At 36.0% G+C, this 18,589-nt stretch overlaps 1 protein-coding gene across 1 annotated transcript; it reads right to left on the bottom strand.

Annotated features, from left to right (window-relative positions):
• Nucleotides 1-2,463: 2,463 nt before the first annotated feature.
• Nucleotides 2,464-3,857, bottom strand: LOC124897994. Its single transcript, XM_047411612.1, has 4 exons — nucleotides 3,795-3,857; nucleotides 2,908-3,206; nucleotides 2,784-2,811; nucleotides 2,464-2,679 (listed from the first exon to the last, which is right to left on the bottom strand). The coding sequence occupies exons 1-4, from the start codon at nucleotides 3,855-3,857 to the stop codon at nucleotides 2,464-2,466; spliced, it is 606 nt and encodes a 201-aa protein (XP_047267568.1).
• Between the last annotated feature and the right edge of the window lie 14,732 nt (nucleotides 3,858-18,589).

Genomic DNA, 18,589 nt, shown 5'->3' with positions numbered 1-18,589 from the left:
CATCGAACACTCGATTACAAAAATGAGAGCCGCCATCACTAATAATTGCCTGTAGAGTCCCAAACCTTGTAAAGATGTACTTTTTCAAGAAGGAGGTAACACTCTTGCTTTATTTTTTTGGTAAAGAAATAGCCTCAACCCACTTAAAGACAAAATCAACGGCTACCAAGATATATTTATGACCATATGAGCTCATAAAGGGACCCATAAAGTCGATCCCCATACATCGAATGGTTCAACCTCGAGATTGGGCTTAAGAGACATCTCATTTGTCCTTGAAACACCACCTTGCATTTGGCATTGAGGACATGTTTTGACCAACTCATAAGTATCTCTATGAAGGGTAGGCCAATAGTATCTACTTTGAAGAACCTTTGTGGCTGTCCGGATCCCACCATGATCATCACCGAACTGGAAAGAGTGACAAGCCTCAAGAATATCTCTTATTTCTGTCTCCATGACACACCACCGAATCACACCATACGCATACTCCCTAAAAAAGAATGGTTCATCCCAAAAATACTTTTTTATATCAAATAGGAACCATTTCTTTTGATAATAATTGTGCTCGTCGGGAAGCATATCGCTCATAATATTATTAGCATAATCCACATACCACGGTGCTTCTGAAAGTGACATAACTATCTCATTGGGGAAGGTATCATAAATATTAGTCTCACCCAAGCTCTCCTAATTGGATTCGAGATAGGAAAGGTAGTGGACTACTTGATTTTCACACCCCTTTTGATTCTTCACTTCAAAATCAAACTCTTACAAGAGCAATATTTACCTAATCAACCAAGGTTTTGCCTCTTTCTTTGACATGAGATATCTAAGAGCAGCATGGTCTGTGTGCACAACCACTTTCATGCCTAAATTTTTCAAAAGCATACACCAATGCTAACAACTCTTGTTTCGTAATCGTATAATTATATTGAGCATCATTCAGTGTCTTGCTTGCATAGAAAATAGGGTGGAACAACTTCTCTTTTCTTTAGCCCAATAACACACCTAGAGTAACACCACTTGCATCATACATTAATTCAAAGGGCAATAACCAATTCAGAGCTACTATGATAGGAGCCGACATAAGGAGTTCCTTGAGACAATTAAAAGCCTTTACACAATCACCATCAAATTCAAATTTTACCTCTTTTTTAAGAAGCTTGCACAAAGGGTGATCAATCTTCGAGAAATTCTTGATGAAATGCCGATAGAATCCGGCGTGACCAAGAGAACTTCTAACATCCTTCACGAAGATAGGTTGGGGTCACTTAGAAATTACCTCGACTTTTGCTTAACCCAATTGTATGCCTTTTCCTAAGATTTTGTGGCCTATAATAATGTCTTCCTTGACCATAAAGTGTCATTTTTCCCAATTCCAAAAAAATTAGTGTCCATATATCATTGAAGGACTTTACTTTAAATCAAGGCAAGACTCAAATGAATCCTCAACTATAGAGAAGTCATCCATGAAAACCTCCATGGTGTCCTCTGCTATATCTAAGAAAATAGACAACATGCATTATTGTAATATGTTGGTGCATTGCATAGCACTAAGGGCATGTGTTTGAAAGCAAATATTTCATAAGGAAAAATGAAAGTGGTCTTTTCTTGATCTTTCGGTGCGATGAAAATTTAATTGTACCCCGAGTATCCATCGAGGAAATAATACCAACCCCGACCGGCTAGTTTATCCAACATTTGATCCAAAAAACACTCTCCAACCCGTGATCGAATGTATATGTACCAGATCATTATTCTTATTCAGGATAACTATCATGCCTCTCTCTTCTTGGGAACATATTAGACCAGACTTACCCATGTACTATTTGAAATTAGGTAGACAATTTTCGCGTTAAGCCGGCCACTTAATGATTTCCTTCTTGACCACCTCTTCCATCGGTTGATTGAGTCTCCTTTGGTGTTCCACACGAGGAAGATGATCAACATTTCACTTGATTTTATGAGAGCAAATTCTGGGAGCAATGCCTATAATGTCCGTTATAGTCCACCCAATAACACAAATAAACTTTTTCACAATTGATATCAAGGCATTCACTTTACAAGGTTAAAGATCACACGCAACAATATCCTAACCCAAGAAAATATATTGGAGGTGAGATGGTAATAGCTTAAGTTTAAGTTGAGGCAGTTCAATAATAGAAGGCTTGGCGGGTGGACTCTCTTGTTTTTTCAAATCAAGATCTAATTTGACTGGGTTATGGTGCAAGATCCAAGACCCGTCAATGTAGCAACCACTTCATCATATTCTTCAACCACTTCACTCCTAAGGTTCCACAATACACCCACTAAGGGGTCAACCACAAGATCCACTTCAATGATGTTAGTCAATTCATCATTTATCGCATCAATTATCGACACCACTTGTAAGTCCATCGGTTGCTTCATTGACTTACACACATTAAAGGATACTTCTTCATTGTTCACCCAAAATTTCATCTATTCCACATCTGCTAAGGCCCTTTCGGTAGCCAATAATGATTTACCAAGAATGATTTGGACCTTATGATCAATCTCACAATCAATAATAATAAAGTCGATCGGAAAGATAAACCAGTCAACTTTTACCAAAACATCATACAAAACACCAACAGGCTTTTTGATTAAACTATTAGCCATTAGAAGCCTTATAGTAGTAGGAGTGTCTAAGACTAGCTTTCGAAACACGAAAAATGTCATCAAATTAATACTTGCCCTAAGATCACACAATGTTTTTCTAAATTTGTACACCCCGATAGTGCAAGGAATAGTAAATATACCCGGTCTTCTTTCTTCACCACCATTGTGCTACACATTATACCACTACAATTTTAGGTTACCTCAATTGTTTAAAAATCCATGACTCTCTTATTTGTTAATAAGTCCTTCATAAATTTTACATACCTGGTCATTTCTTGTAAGGGTTCTAGCAAAGAAATATCCACCGATAAATTGCTAAATTTCACAAAAAACTTCTTGAACTTGGTATTATCATCTTTATTCTTGAGCCTTTGTGGGAATAGGGGAGGAATTTTGATTTGTGGCAATGGAACAATTGGAGATCCATCCATTTTTAGAGTATCATAATCAACCACCTTAGGAGCTTCCTCACTTTCAACATTTTCCTCAACTACCTTCGGCCGTTCAACAATTGTCTCATTAGGCTTTGGAACGTCATCACTTGACTTTTCTAGCCTCTTTCTCTTTGTATTATCTTATTCATTATTTGAATTTTTATTGGAGTCTTCACCAAGATCAACAACATCTTTACCAAGAGTCCAACCACTCCTAGTAACAATAGCCATAATGTGAGTATCTTTTTTAGGATTAACAATTGTGTCACTAGGCAATCCACCCTTTGGTCATGCATTAAGTTATGCCAAGATTTGGCCTAATTGTGTTTCAAGTTACTTGATAGAGGTTGAATGAGATGTCATCATTTGATTGGGTTGTGAGAAGTCACCTTTTATCTCTCTCACCATCTTATTGGTCCCCTTAACACCCATTAAGATTCGAACAAGGACATTTTCATTTGTAAGCTTATTATGTGGAGGTATATACCGGTCATAATCTCTCTCCTTATATCTCAAATCCTAGTCCCTATCACTATCTATATCACGCCAATCTCTATCACAATCTCTTTTCTTCCAAACCTGATTCCCACCTTGACTTTGTTAGGTAGGACGATAACCTCCTGTTTGGTTAAATAAAAATCAAATTTCTTTATCAAGGACCTTTGTTTCCTTATTATCATAAACTCTATAACTCTTATAAGCAACTATATTGATCACCTTAGGAGGAGCTCCCATCACAAGCTTAATGAGAAGATCAAGTTGCATCATCACTTTAACCATATTTGCATTTCTTTCTTTATCCTTTTTATTTTGTTCTTAGCTCACAAAAGATGCGTAGGGGAACCCCCACGACCACCTCGGGATCTCTTGTTTGCCACCCTATACTTTGTTTGGTCACCTGATCTAACAAAGCCGGTGCAATACCATAAGATAGTTTGACAAGAAAACCACTGGCCGCTTTATTAACTACCATCTTGTTCAATTGGTCCAATGCCCTATAGAATATTTAAAGAAGCATTTTCTCTGAAACCTCATAATTCGGGCGTTACATTATCTTATCATTGAACCTTTGTCAAACTTCATATAATGGTTCACTATTAAGTTGGCAAAAGTTGGTGATTTCATCCCTTAGTTGCAACATCTGAGAAAGAGGAAAGTATCTTTCCAAAAAATGCCTCCGTGAGCTTAACCCATGAAGTGATAGACCCCTTAGGAAAAGACCACAACCATACGACTACTTCTCCCATTAAAGAGAATGGGAAAAGATGCAACCTGATTGACTCTTGAGATATGTGGCTATATCAAATGGAGAACACATATCAATATAAAATTTCAAGTGTAGATTACCATCCTCATATGCTTGGCGTCCAGATAACCCTTTTATTTAAAGCAAATGAAGCATCATGCTAGTAACGTGAAACATTCCATTTTCTTCCACTGGTGGAATACGAATAGAACTAGCTCAGCCCACATCACTGAGGTGATCCTCGTCCTTAACATACCTATTAACCATCCTGGCTACTACCGTGTTGGCTCATAGTATCGTGTATACTTCTATACACACCTGTTAAAGAACAAAAACACCAAATAATGTAAAATAAAACACTAAGGCTAACCCAAGTAACTAAAAACACTACTAGGGTAAAAACTATGCTTCACTCCCTAGCAATGGTGCCATTTTTTATAATGCTCAAATTACACTCTTGAATGGGAGTAAGTGATCGTGTCAACACAATAACCCAACTTAGGTTGGGGCCGAATCCACAAGGAGTGAAAGCATGAAATTCAAAACTCAAGAGTGTTAATAGTCTACTAAAAGGTGACCCATAATGTAAAGGAAATGAACATAAACTTAAAATGGGGGAATTAGTTTGAACGTGTTTATAATGACAATTACTTTGCTTTTAAAGTTCTATCTTGACATTGAAAGATGCTAAGAGTGAATTCAATTAGGATTAGGCCTTGGAGTTATGAAATTCTAGGTGTGGGTTCAAGTATGGGTACTTGACAATTTATCTAAATTCAGCTAAGAGTTATGGGTAGGCTAGACTTAAAGGTATTGATACCAATCTTTCAATTACGACACCAAATTTCATAAATGGGTTATTTCGAACACCTCACAAGTGCAAAAATTTTACTCATCTATTACCTTAATTGACATTTTTATGTCTAAGATATGCATTAAATGAAATAATTCAAGTTATTGGTTGTATTTATTCCTCACCCATATCCCTTCTTTCAAGGGTGACACGGGTTCAAGGGTGATTGGGGTTTGCAACCCCCAACTCTTAATTAAATCATGGAATAAATATAACACTCATCACAAATAACTAATTAGGAGGATAAATAGCTAAGACCTAGGCATTAGCCACAACCTATTCAAGCATTACCCCAATATTTAGAATTAGCTACTCATAGACAAAAAGGCTAGACATATACCAAAATTATCATTGATTTCATCCATGAGAAATAAAGAGAATATAGTTCCAAGCTTTGAGTTTCAATAAATATTAAGTGGAAAATCACTAATTCTTCTTTGGGAATCATTCGCATGTATTCTTTAATCAAGACTAGTATAATATTGTTTCTAAAATTTAAAGATAATTGATGAATCTTGAAAATGGGATAAAATCCTCTTTTAAGCTTCAATTTTACATTTACCAAAAATTACAAATCACTACTTTGCTCTTGATCTGCTTGAGCAGATGGAGAGTAGATCTTAAGTAGATACAAAGCGGAGGCTAAGCAAATGACTTTCTGCCTCAACATTTGACCTCTTGTTGACTTAAATGGCTTGCTCATTTTCCCTTTTCATCTTTTACCTACATAAATGAGCATTAAGTAAGAGATTGACATCAAATCAATGGAAAAGCATGATAATTTAGGCTCAAAAGGTGCTTGAAAGTCATCAAATTGATGACTTATCTATATACAATCCAATATCTAATACCAAAAATATCACAACTCATCTTCGGCATATTCATCGGTAAAGGGTTTTTAATGATGTCACATTTTCTATCTGTAAAACCATCTCCACGGTGGTACCAATATTTTATGAATGTGTATGATATGATGATGTAATGCTCACAACCATCCAGAATGAGAATTATAAATCCAACCAATATACCAACCATGTATGCCACAAGTCCACTCAATATGCCAACCATCCATGATCAAATATAGTCCAAAAACTAATAGAGCAAGATATACAATAATGTTCCATTTAATACAAGACAGATACCAACTTAGATAGTTTTCACCAAGAATAAGACAATCAATTATACAAATACCAGACAATAACTTCATATAAGACCCCACACGATCACACATAGCAAATAATACCTCAAAACCACAAAACAACAACAACACAAGGTCCCACATGGGAACAACACAATAATAAAGTCATTTCCATGACTATTCCCACACCCATAGCATGATTTCATAACAATAGTTTCTAACAAACCTACTCTGAATAAAGTTAATCCATAACATACCTTATATGAAGAAAATTGGGTCTGAAAGCCTTCAATGTGGAGCGTTACCTTCACAAGCAAACTCAAAACTAAACTAAAACATAATAATATGTAATGTACTCATCAAAAAGAAGTCAAAGATGCCCATATTGCCCGTTTTCAATTCAGGATTAAAAATAACCCTTGAAATGGATTTCAAAAAAAAAGGGTAAAACCAAATTTTTTGTCCAAAAAATATATTATTTATGATTAAAGAAACCCACAATCGAAAGCCCAAGTAAAAATGGGATGGAATTAGGGTTTAAATCAAAGAATTACTAATTTTGGCCTCCAAGCCAAAATCCTTAAATTCCACTTTTGAATTCAAGTTTTAACAGATTTAATGACAAAAATACAAAAAAATTAAATAGGGATTTGGAGCTTACCCAAGCTCAAAAATAGAAGAAATCGCTCAAAAACTCAAAATTCCAAGCACAAAGTATCCAAAATGATGGAAAAAGTCGAGAAACAAATTATACATATGAGTAATAGGTGCTAATAAAGCGATCAAATGGAAGCTTTTTGGGTCACCGCTAAAGCGGTGAAGTACCCACCAATGCATGCCAATCTGCTAAAGCAGACAAAGGTCGTTTTAGCGCCTACTGCTAGAACAGACATGGCACCGCTACAATGCACTTGTCCATCTAGAGCCAACTACTTAAGTGGCCAAGTGAAGCTTTAGCACCTACTACTAAAGTGGCCAAAATGGTGCTTTAGTGGTTGCACCAGCAGAGTGGTACACTAACTGAACTTGGGAAAATTTTAAGTTTTCATGATTTATCCAAAATCTCAAGAACACAAACGAACTGTACTACCCTATCAAGTTTGATATAAAGAACTCAATGGAGATATCAATTTTTTTAAAAACATCATTTTCACAAAATTGACATCCCAAACCCAAATTCTACAACTTTCTGAATTGAGGGTCGAAATGAGTTAACAAGTCAAAAAACCACACCAACTATGCTACCAACCAAAAATTGATATTTTGAATTTGCTAGCGTAGTTTGTTTTCCATCTGACGCATAGCATAGTAAATGTTGACCAGAGTCAACTAATAAGCCTTTTTAACCTCTAAAAACTACAAACTTGCACAAATCACATTAAAATGCATTGAGAACTGAGCCAATTATATCCGCATTCCAGAAATACCATAAAGCAACCAAGGAGAGGGGTAAAAAAGTCAAATCACACATAAATAAATATTTCACAAAAAATTTATTCATTACATTAGAAGTAGGCCCCTCCAACCATCTTGGGCTTCTTGTAGATTTAATGGAAGTGTTACATTATCTAAATTAATCTTTTAGAGCTTGAGGAGGTTTAGATACATAATTCTTTATCCTAGATCGATAGTTTGGAGATGATATTATTTTCAATTTGAGTTTGGCAATTTATGATATTAAGACCGATTCGATTCCAGCATTATTCGAGATATGAGTTTTGAATCAAGTCTAGAAAATATGATATAAGTTTTGATTCAAATCCTACAAATGATGATAAGAGTTAAGATTTAAGTCCATCATTGAGAGGCTGCTTATGATGGTTATGGAACATGTTTGACTCTCTAGTCTTATAGTATGGAAGATTCAACGATTATAGTTTTGGGATACGATTACTAGTATAATTTATGTTATTATTTCTCCTTATTTTCACCCTCTGGGATTATGGGGGCCCGCATTAAGTTATTTACTTTATACATTTTCTGGTTTATGAGGGCCAGTTTTGTAGTGATAGCTATGTTATCTTTAATATTATTGTTCTAGTTATTTATTTACAGTATTTGGGACATTATTCTATGTTTGACCTCTTACCTTGACTTTATCTTATTTATGTCCCATTTTATTATGTTTTTATATGATTTAACTCAGTCAATCGATAATGCCTATTGAGTACCCATGGCTCTGGTACTCATACTATACTTTCTTTTTGGTGCAAATTGGAGTACTAGTTGCCACCATTAACATCGAGATTTATGTTGGTCAGTGTTCAGAGATAGAGTGAGCTCTCGAATCCGGAGTTGACCTTCTCTCCTTTTTCTGTTTTGCTAGTCTTTCTATATTTGAGACTATTGTATATTGACTTGATAGTACTTATATTCTTTTGAATTAAAGGCTCTTGTACCAACATTACTAGGTCATGGGATGTTGATATTTCTCTTTATTTCTTTTTTGACATTTATGCCACTTTCCACTAATTAGCCCACTACTTATAATTTCAAGCTACGATTTAGATTACCTACTGGTGGAGTAAAAGTAGGTGTTATCATGACTCAAAAAATTGGGTCATGACATACAGAATGTAAGATTTGGTATGGTATCATAGTTTATTTGCACGCTCTGGGTTCTGAACGAATCCTGAGCACCTAGTTAGAGTCCATTTCGAACTTAGAAAATTTGATGCCTCAGGTTGCTAGTGCAATCGCTTAAGCGGTCATTGTTTTATCGATATTGGGTTGCTTTAATGGCCTTGGACTTTTGTCCAAGGGACGCTTAAGAGATAGATGTCCCATTAAGATAACATAGCTTTAGCGGCTTAGGCACCACTTTAGCAATGCCCATAACCACTTCCAGATTGCTTTAGTGGTTTAGGAGTTGTTTTAGTGTCAACGACTAGGTGATCGCTTAAGCAACATCTAGGTATTGTTAAATCCACTTCTTCACTTGAAATTCCCATTTATTTCCTCACCATTTTAAGATCTTGAATAGAGAAAGGAGTAGGAAATCATCAATTGAATCTAAGGTAAGCTAGCCTAACACTCCTTCGTCATTTTCCATTGTTTTTCTTGGCAATTTCCATCCCATTTCATGGTAAATTCTTAGATATTAGGTTTATAAATCCCTAGACCTTAGGGGCTGATTTGTGCCTCAATTTATACATCATTTTTTCTTAATATTTGAGCATACATTCTTTGTCTTTCGAGGGACCTCGTGATGAATTTAATTTTGAATTTTATTTGCGGGCCCCGCGAGCTTGTTCTGGATCTAAATTCTAACCCAACCCTTTACATAATAATATGTGTCTTGTTTTTCTCCTAATGACGTATAGATGATTATTATGACAATATGATGGTATTTTAGTATCATGGATCAAAGACAGGAAATTCATGGATGACTCAATACTTGCGATTAGACATTGAGGTAGGCTTTATTCTACTCTTATTCATGAGATATTGTATGATATATATTACATTCTAGGTAAGGATGATAGGATGTGATTATGGGTAAGATATAGTGACTTAGCCTAATTTATAAGTTTAGGGTAGAAGAGTGAATCGACTTTTATGATGAAATACTTGTTATAAAAGTAAGAGCCTATCACCCTAAATTATAAGCATGTTAATCATAGTTTCCCTAAATTATAGTTCTACCATTATGCTAGTTATATACTATTGGGCATGAGGCCGTGATTAAGATACCGGTTAGACTCAAGGTGAGAATTTTATCCTTATAAAGGACATGGCTTTAGTCTATAGAGGCTTGGTCTCTTATGGTTGTATTATTTGAATACTGGTGATGGCATACATAGGATTTGGTACATTTATTCTCTTATAAAGGACATGGCTTTAGTCTATAGAGGCTTGGCCTCTTATGATTGTATTATTTGGATACTGGTGATGGCATACGTAGGATTTGGTACATTTATTCTCTTATAAAGGACATGGCTTTAGTCTATATAGGCTCGGCCTCTTATGATTGTATTGTTTGGATACTAGTGATGGCATACGTAGGATTTAGTACATTTATTCTCACTTAGTGGTATGATTCCGACTAAATCATGATTTTACTATTATTTTTTAAAAAGGAAATTTATCCCCAATTTTCACTTCTAAACAAATTCTTTATTAAGGGGAATCATACCATATTAATAGATAATTTATGAGATTTTGGAATTAAAAATAATATTTTAAAAATTAGACCGAGATTGATTTCAGTACATGATTTAGCCATTCTTTTACCACTACTATTTACTTTTCTTGAGAGAGAGATTCTGACCCTTTCTACTCTATTATACTGATTTAGCCATGGTTCAAGTCTATGTACTTAATATATATATATATATATATATATATATATATATACACGCACACATCTTTTTGGTAATGAAGTAGATTGATGAAAATGATGATAATTATTAGAAATTCTAGATTAAGACCAAGTGAGTGTATACGAATATTCCTGAGGCCCCTTTATCCATGAGTCATCATGTCAAAGAAGAAAAATTATCATAGGTTCTGCCTTCGTAATCCATCAAGGTGGGGGAGGTGTATACACTGAGTACGTTTTTTCACTAGGATCGGTTATGGTATTATGGATTTATTTTACATTCATTCATTCATATACATTAATTATCACTAGTATTGTTTGGAGCTTATATCTATCAGCCTTATGGGGGTTGGATAGGTATAGGCTATGATTGTCATATGTTGTGTGTTGATTGAACCTTCCAGGTTTATGGGGCTTCGATTAGGTATTGTTTGTCCATACTAGCAGGTTACTTTATTGTTGTTATTATGGTTAGTTCGTGGTAGGATAATTATGGATAGGTATTAAGGCTAGAGGTATGATTCTGATTCCTTTCCTTTTATGGTAATTTACACTATAGATGGTGTATGTGTGGTTAGATATTTTGACTATAGACAGAGATCATGTTAGTATTAGCTCTCCTACTTGGTTAGGTTTTCTGAGAGAGGTTATGTTGGCTACCTTAGGTTGTTATCCAGAGTTAGACTTTTTTACCTATATATATATATATAGCGATGGTATTACCATATATCTCTCCCTTTTTTTGCTTATTCATACTATATATGTATTCCTTGGCTTTATATACTATGATATATCCTTCTTTTACTCTTTATTTAGATATTGGCCAGTGGTATGTGGCATAGTTCCTTAGTCCCTAAATACGGTGAGAATAGGATAGTTTATCCTTATTACCTTTCTAATTTTAATAGGTTAGCATAACGCCCCAGGTTTTCGGTCCTTAGGAAATTTCCTGGAGTTTTGCACTAACAGCCTTGGTTACGACTGGACCCCCAGAGTCGTAAGGTGTCTTGACAACTTATTGGGATAAGTCGTAACCAAATTACAATATTTGTGGCTTGATTCTGCTCTAAGTACAAGTAGCTCACTAAGAGCTATAAGGATAGGTTATGAGTCGTTAGGTGTAATCATAGAGTGTCTAGTGTAAGTCCCAATTTAGGTTCTGTGTTGACTATGACTGGACCCTATGAGTCATAGGGTCCTATTATGACTCTTGTGGATGAGTTGTAATAATAGCAGTGTAGGGTGCCTTAGTAGTACTGCCTTGGTTAAGACGTTTATGACAAGTCGTAAGGAATGGCTATGAGTCAAGGGTTGACCCGTAGTCAAAGGCGACTCTTTTTTAGATTTTAAGTTAAGGGCATTATGGATATTTTCTGTCTCATCCAAATTTAAACTAATGACTTATAACCTCATTAGGGTGTCATTATCACCCAGAAACAAATCAAATAACCTCTCAAACACTCTAAAGGCTCCCTAAATTCCCTCAAGCAAGTCAAGCTATGGTTTTATTAAGTTAGTCATTTAAGGGCCCAAAGGTCGAATTCTCTCCAAATTTCTTGGTGTTTAAGGCATGTTACTCTTTCTTCATTGTTAATTTTGTAAAAGTATGTGTTTTAAAGTATTGCTCATAAGATGTTTATGTTGGTTTGAAATAAGGGTTGGGGGTTTTGAATGCTTATTCTTGAACAATGTTTTACCATAGTTTACATATGATTATACATGCTACAATTATGGTTTTGAATTTGTGGGTACTTAGATATGGTGAATGAACTAGGGAATTGTGAATTTCTCAAATTTGTGACTTTTAAAGTAATTATAACCCCAACCCATGATATAAAATTGGTGCTTAATTATGAGAAACGTGGGAATTTGTAAAATTGACCTAGCATTAGACTATTGTGTGATATAAAGAGGTGTTTGAAACATAATGGTCTGATTTAATGAACAAAGGGAGTTGGTGTTCCCCCTCCTTGTAGTTATGAACAAAGAGAGTTGTTCTCCCCAAGTAAATGGAAATTATTTTAGCGTGATTTAATTACCTTGCAAGTGTAGTTGGTATGACAATACCAACAATGTATGCCTTAATATGGAATATGGTTTAATGAATGGAAATATGTAATACTTATTTTAATTGGGCTCTAATAACGTTGTGTAGCTGAGTCATGAAAGTGGAGGTCCGAGTGATCGATACTGGAAACCGCATTTGCCGATGCGGGGATCAAAGTGACCACGGAGGTTTAAGTCCCCCTTATTATTATTTAATGATTAGAAAGGTTCCATTACCCCATAAATCATTAAGTAATCAGGTGCTTAAGTTACCTTAGTATATATTAAGAGGTTCGAGTCCCCCATGTGTATATATATGAGATTATTCTCCAGTTCGTGTGGCTACACGCACTAAGGCCCAACTGGGTGTGATATTTGGGACGTATATAACCTGTGGGTACATGTTATAACAGTTGAGCTAAGGCCCAACTGGGTGTGATATCCGGCATGTGAAGTATATAGGTATATGGATTTGTGTATGTGTATTGGCTTTGAATGATTTTAAACTATTGATCATGACTTTATGTTATATTTAAACATGAGTTACATGCTAGCGTTCACCCTGCTAACCTTCTTCGGACATTGTATCCTCACGCGATGCAGGAATTGGTCATGCTCTACTCCTCCTACTCAGTGATTAGGATCCGGGATCAGCTTAGTTGATATTAAAATTAGTAAGCTTCTATATAATAGAATTTGACATTTTATATTTTGTTCTCTTACTTCTTAGATCGTTCAGACTAGTTTTGGCTATAGTCGGGGGCATGTCTTGACACTTTATTGATTTTCTGCTTTGGTTCCTATTAGAAGGCTCTGTTTGGATTACTACAATTATTGGGCGGTGTTGGTTATTTCTTTTGCCGATCTTTGATAGTTGGTCATGGATATGCATTAAAAATATTCATAAGCTGTTGCACGCTATCTTTTTATATGTTCAAAATTCATTCAACCTTTGGGTGTGTTATATTTGGATTGGATAGGTACAGGAGGTGATCTTCGATCCATGTGGTACTTAAGATACTTGTCATGGCCAGGCCCTAGTTTAGATCATGACAAAGATGGTATCAGAGCCTAGGTTTAGTGTCATTGGGTGTCCAACATAGTCATGTCAAGTAGAGTCTCATTTATGGATATGTAGCATGCCATACTTATAAGGGAGAAGCTATGAGGTATTTAGGAATGTTTCCCTTTCTTATTGTTCTATTTTCAAGTTATGGAGTCTTAAGGTCTTGGATCTCTTTAATCCTTATTTGTTCGCCTTTCAGATCATGCCTCCAAGAAGATCTAATAACCATGGAAATTCTTCTATCCAAACTGAGGACAATATAGATGGAGCATGTCCTACTCTAAGAGTTTAGACCCATTTAGGGTCGCTGCTTCTTATTGTCCTAACAGAGCTCCATCAGTTCCCCTATTTCTCCTCAGCTACCTCGAGCTGATGTGTCTAATGTTGAGTTTCTCTAGTCAATTCACTTTTTTACCCCATTGGTGGCCTCTCAAACTTAGTGGGTTACTTCTGTTGCTCTATTATCTAAGAACACTAGAGTTGGCCAATTTATGAGATCGAGTCCTCTTATTTTCACTATTTCTAAGGTTGATAGAGATCCTCAATCTTTCATTGATGAGATAGAAAATCTTTTACGTTATACATGCCACTAATTTGGATGGTATGGAGCTTGCCGCTTACCATTTAAAAAATATGGCATAGCAATGGTAAGAAGAATGGGATCAGCTTAGGGGTAATAATATTGAGCCCGTACTGTGGGACAATTTTGCTAGTGCTTTTGTAGACCGCTTCTTTCCTCAAGAGTTGAGGGAGGCGAAAGTTAAGAAGTTTGTAAACCTAAAACAAGGCAAGATGTCAATCTAGGAGTATGCCTTAAAGTTCCATCAGTTATCTTGGTATGCTCCAGAGTTGGTGACTAATATAAGGGCTAAAATAAAGTTTGCTTTAGGTTTGTCCCATGAGTTAATTCTAGAAAGTAAAGTTGCCTTGTTAAATAAGAATATAGATATTTCTCGGCTTGTGGTTTATGTGCAGTAAGTTAAAGAAAAAAAGAAGAAGCAGGCCAAATATGGGGAGAGGCAGAGTAAGAAATTTTGCTACTTGAATTCAGATGAAGGTCAGAAGCAAAGTGGTAAAGATGGAGAAAAATAGTCCAAGAAGAAGCAGGGTAACTCTGGTTCCTACTCTACGACTAGTGCTCCTCATCCAAAGCCATTGGGTAATCATCGTATGCTGAGTAGTGATGGTTTGAGGGTAGAAGGTGTCCAGTCTCAGACTAGTGGGACTTATTCAGCTTTATCATATCCTCCTTATAAATTTTATAGTCAGATGCATTGTGGTTTTTGTAAGGAAGGGAGGAATAAGTGCTTCAAATATAGTTAGACTGGTCATTTGCAGAGGGATTGATCTTCTAAGGTTGCTTCTAGGGCAAATAAGATTTCTATTATTGTTGCATCGACTCCTGCTCCAAAGGGTACTACTTCTTCTTCTGGCTCTGAAATTGGCTGGAACTATCTTTATGCCCTCACTACCCATCAGGAATTTGAGGCATCACCTGATATCATCACTGATATGTTTAAACTCTTTTTCCATGACTTGTATTGTTTGCTTGATTTTGGGTCCGCTCTTTCTTATGTGATCCTATTTGTGGTTGTGCATTTTGGTTTTGGACCTGAGTGTATTTTGGATCACTTTTCTATTTCTACCCCGATAAGAGATTCTGTAGTTTCTAGAAGAGTCTATAAGGGTTGTGTGGTGTCTGTTGGTGGTCGAAAAACTCTGGTAGATCTAATAGAGTTAGAAATAGTTGATTTTGATGTCATACTGGGATGGATTGGTTGCATTCATGCTATGCTTCTTTAGATTGTTGGACCAATAAGGTCATCTTTAATTTTCCTAATAAACTGATTATTGAATGGGATGGTAGTTCCCTAGTGCCTAAGGAAAGGTTCATATCATATCTTAGAGCCTAGAAATTAATCTCTATGGGGTGACTCTATTATTTGTCCTTGGTTAAAGATTCTACCTTGGAGAATCATTCGTTATATTCCATCCCTGTGGTAAATGATTTTTTTGAAGAATTTTCTGATGATCTTCCAAGCATTTCTTCTAATAATGAGATTGATTTTAGTATTGATCTAGTTTCAGACACTCGTCCTATCTCAATCCCTCCATATAGAATGGCTCCATCTGAGTTGAAGAAGCTTAAGAGGCAGTTAAAGGATCTTCTAGACAAGGGTTTTATTCATCCTAGTATGTCCCCATAGGGTGTACTTGTAATGTTTGTGCATAAGAAGGATGGTTCCCTTTGAATGTGTATTGATTATTGGTAATTAAATAAAGTAACCATAAGAATAGGTGTCTATTTTCAAGGATTGAGGATCACTTTGATCATCTTGAGGGTACTAAATTCTTCTATAAGATTGATCTTCAGTTGAGTTATTATCAACTAAAGATTAGGGAAGTGGATATCCCTAAAACTACCTTTCGAACCCTATATGGTCACTACAAGTTCCTCGTCATGTCTTTTAATTTGACTAATGCCCCGACGATATTAATGGATCTTATGAATTGGGTCTTCCGTTAGTTCCTAGATTTGTTCGTGATTATCTTTTATCAATGATATTCTGGTATATTCTAAAAGTGAGGTGGATTATACTGATCACCTCTGACTTGTGTTGCAGATCCTAAGGATAAATATTTATATGCTAAATTCTTAAAGTACGAGTTCTGGTTGAATGTTGTAACTTATTTAGGTCATATTATTTCTTGTGAGGGGGTTATAGTAGATCCATAAAAGGTTACGATGGTTAAGAAGTGGCCTAGACCCACAACTTCAACCGATATTTGGAGCTTTTTAGGTTTAGCCGGTACCTGTAGAAGGTTTGTGGAGATCTTCTCTTCTATTGTTTCTCTTTTGACCAAGTTAGCTCAGAAGAAGGCAAAGTTCTTATGGTCAGATGCTTGTAAGGGCAGATCTAAAAAATTGAAGAATAAATTGACTTCAGCTCTAGTTTTGACCCTGCCCAAGGATACTGGTGGTTTTGTTGTCTATTGTGATGCATCCCGGGTGGGACTGGGTTGTGTAGTAATTTAACATGGAAATGTGGTATCTTATGCTTCTAGTTAGTTGAAAGTTCAAAAGGAGAACTACTCGACTAGTGGTTTAGAATTAGTAGCTATGGTATTTTCATTGAAAATCTAGCGGCATTATTTTTATAGAGTTTATGTTGATGTTTATTCTGATCATAAGAGCCTGCAATATGTGTTTACTCAAAATGAATTAAATCTTAGGCAAAGAAGGTGGCTTGAGCTGCTCAAGGATTAGGATGAGTCTTTACTACCATCCAAGTAAAGCAACATAGTTGTTGATGCTCTTAGTAGGTTATTCATGGGAAATCTAGCTTATGTGGATGAGGATAAGAGGGAATTGGTGAAAGATATTCATTATTTGGCTATCTTAGAGTTCGCCTCTTGGACTTTGAGAATGGTGGTGTGTTTGTATAAAAGGTGGCACAGTTATCTCTTGGTTCAGAAGTAAAAGAGAAGCACTTGTTGGATCCTATATTAATACAAATCAGAATAAGGTGATGGTTTTTGATATCGGTGGTGATGGTATCTTGAGGTACTTAGGGAGGTTGTGTGTTTCCAAAGTTGTTGAGTTGCGAGGTAGGATTTTGTCTGAGGCCTATGAGTCGTGGTATACGGTCCATCCTAGGGTAACAAAGATGTATCATGACCTTAAGGAGATTTATTGGTGGAATAATATGAAGCAGGATGTGGCTAATTTTTGGGCTAAGTGTACGGTGTGTCAATAAGTGAAGGTTGAATAGTTGAGGCCAGGTGGGCTATATTAAGAGATCGAGTTGCCAGTCTAGAAGTAGGAAGTGATCAATATGGATTTTATTTATCAGTCTTCCGCAGTCTCGCCAATGTTTGATTCGATCTGGGTCATCGTGGATAGGATGACTAAGTCTGCTCACTTCTTGCTAGTGAGGACTAATTTCTCTTCTGAGTACTACACTAAGTTGTTCATTGAGGATATCGTGAAGTTGTATGGTGCTCCAATTTTTATCATTTCTAATCATGGTACTCAGTTCTTGTCTCACTTTTGGAGGTTGTTTCTAATGGGTTTAGGAACAAAGGTGACCCTTAGAATTTCTTTCCACCTATAGATAGATGGACAAGCAAAAAGGAGGATTCAGGTTTTAGAAGATCTATTTTAGGCTTGTATAATTAAATATGGTGATATTTGGGTTGACCACTTTCTACTCATTGAATTTGGTTACAACAATAGTTATCACTCTAGCATCAGTATGTCTCCTTTTGAGGCCTAGTATGGTTGGAGATATGGATCTCCCATTGGTTGGTTTGAAGTTGGTGAGGCAGAGATTTTTGGCTTAGATGTGGTTCACCAAGCGATGGAGAGGCTGAGGATAATTTGAGATAAGATTAAGACTGCCCAAAGTTGCCAAAAGTCCTATGCGGACTTAAGGCGAAGAGAATTTGAATTCAAGGTGGGAGATTGGGTTTTACTAAAGGTATCTCCCATGAAGGGAGTAAGGCAGTTTGGGAAGAAGAGGAAGCTTAGCCCTCATTATGTCGGTCCGTACTTGGTTTTAAAGAAGGATGGTAATGTTGCTTTTGAATTGAAGTTGTCTGCTTATTTGAACTCCGTTTACTCAATGTTTTATGTTTTGATGTTGGGAAAGTGCATGAGTGATACCTGTACTGTTGTTACTTTGGAAAAGGTGGGTATTTCTGATTTCTTGTTGTATGAGAAAGTTTCGATGGAAATTCTAGATCGGCAAGTTCGTAGGTTGCGGACTAAGGACGTGGCTTTGATGAACATTCTTTGGCAAAACAAAAAGGTTAAGGAAGCTACTTGGGAAGGCAAGGAGG

The sequence above is a fragment of the Capsicum annuum genome, chromosome 1, assembly GCF_002878395.1.
Source record: "Capsicum annuum cultivar UCD-10X-F1 chromosome 1, UCD10Xv1.1, whole genome shotgun sequence".
Lineage (NCBI taxonomy): Eukaryota > Viridiplantae > Streptophyta > Magnoliopsida > Solanales > Solanaceae > Capsicum > Capsicum annuum.
This window is presented reverse-complemented; position numbering and strand designations above follow the sequence as displayed.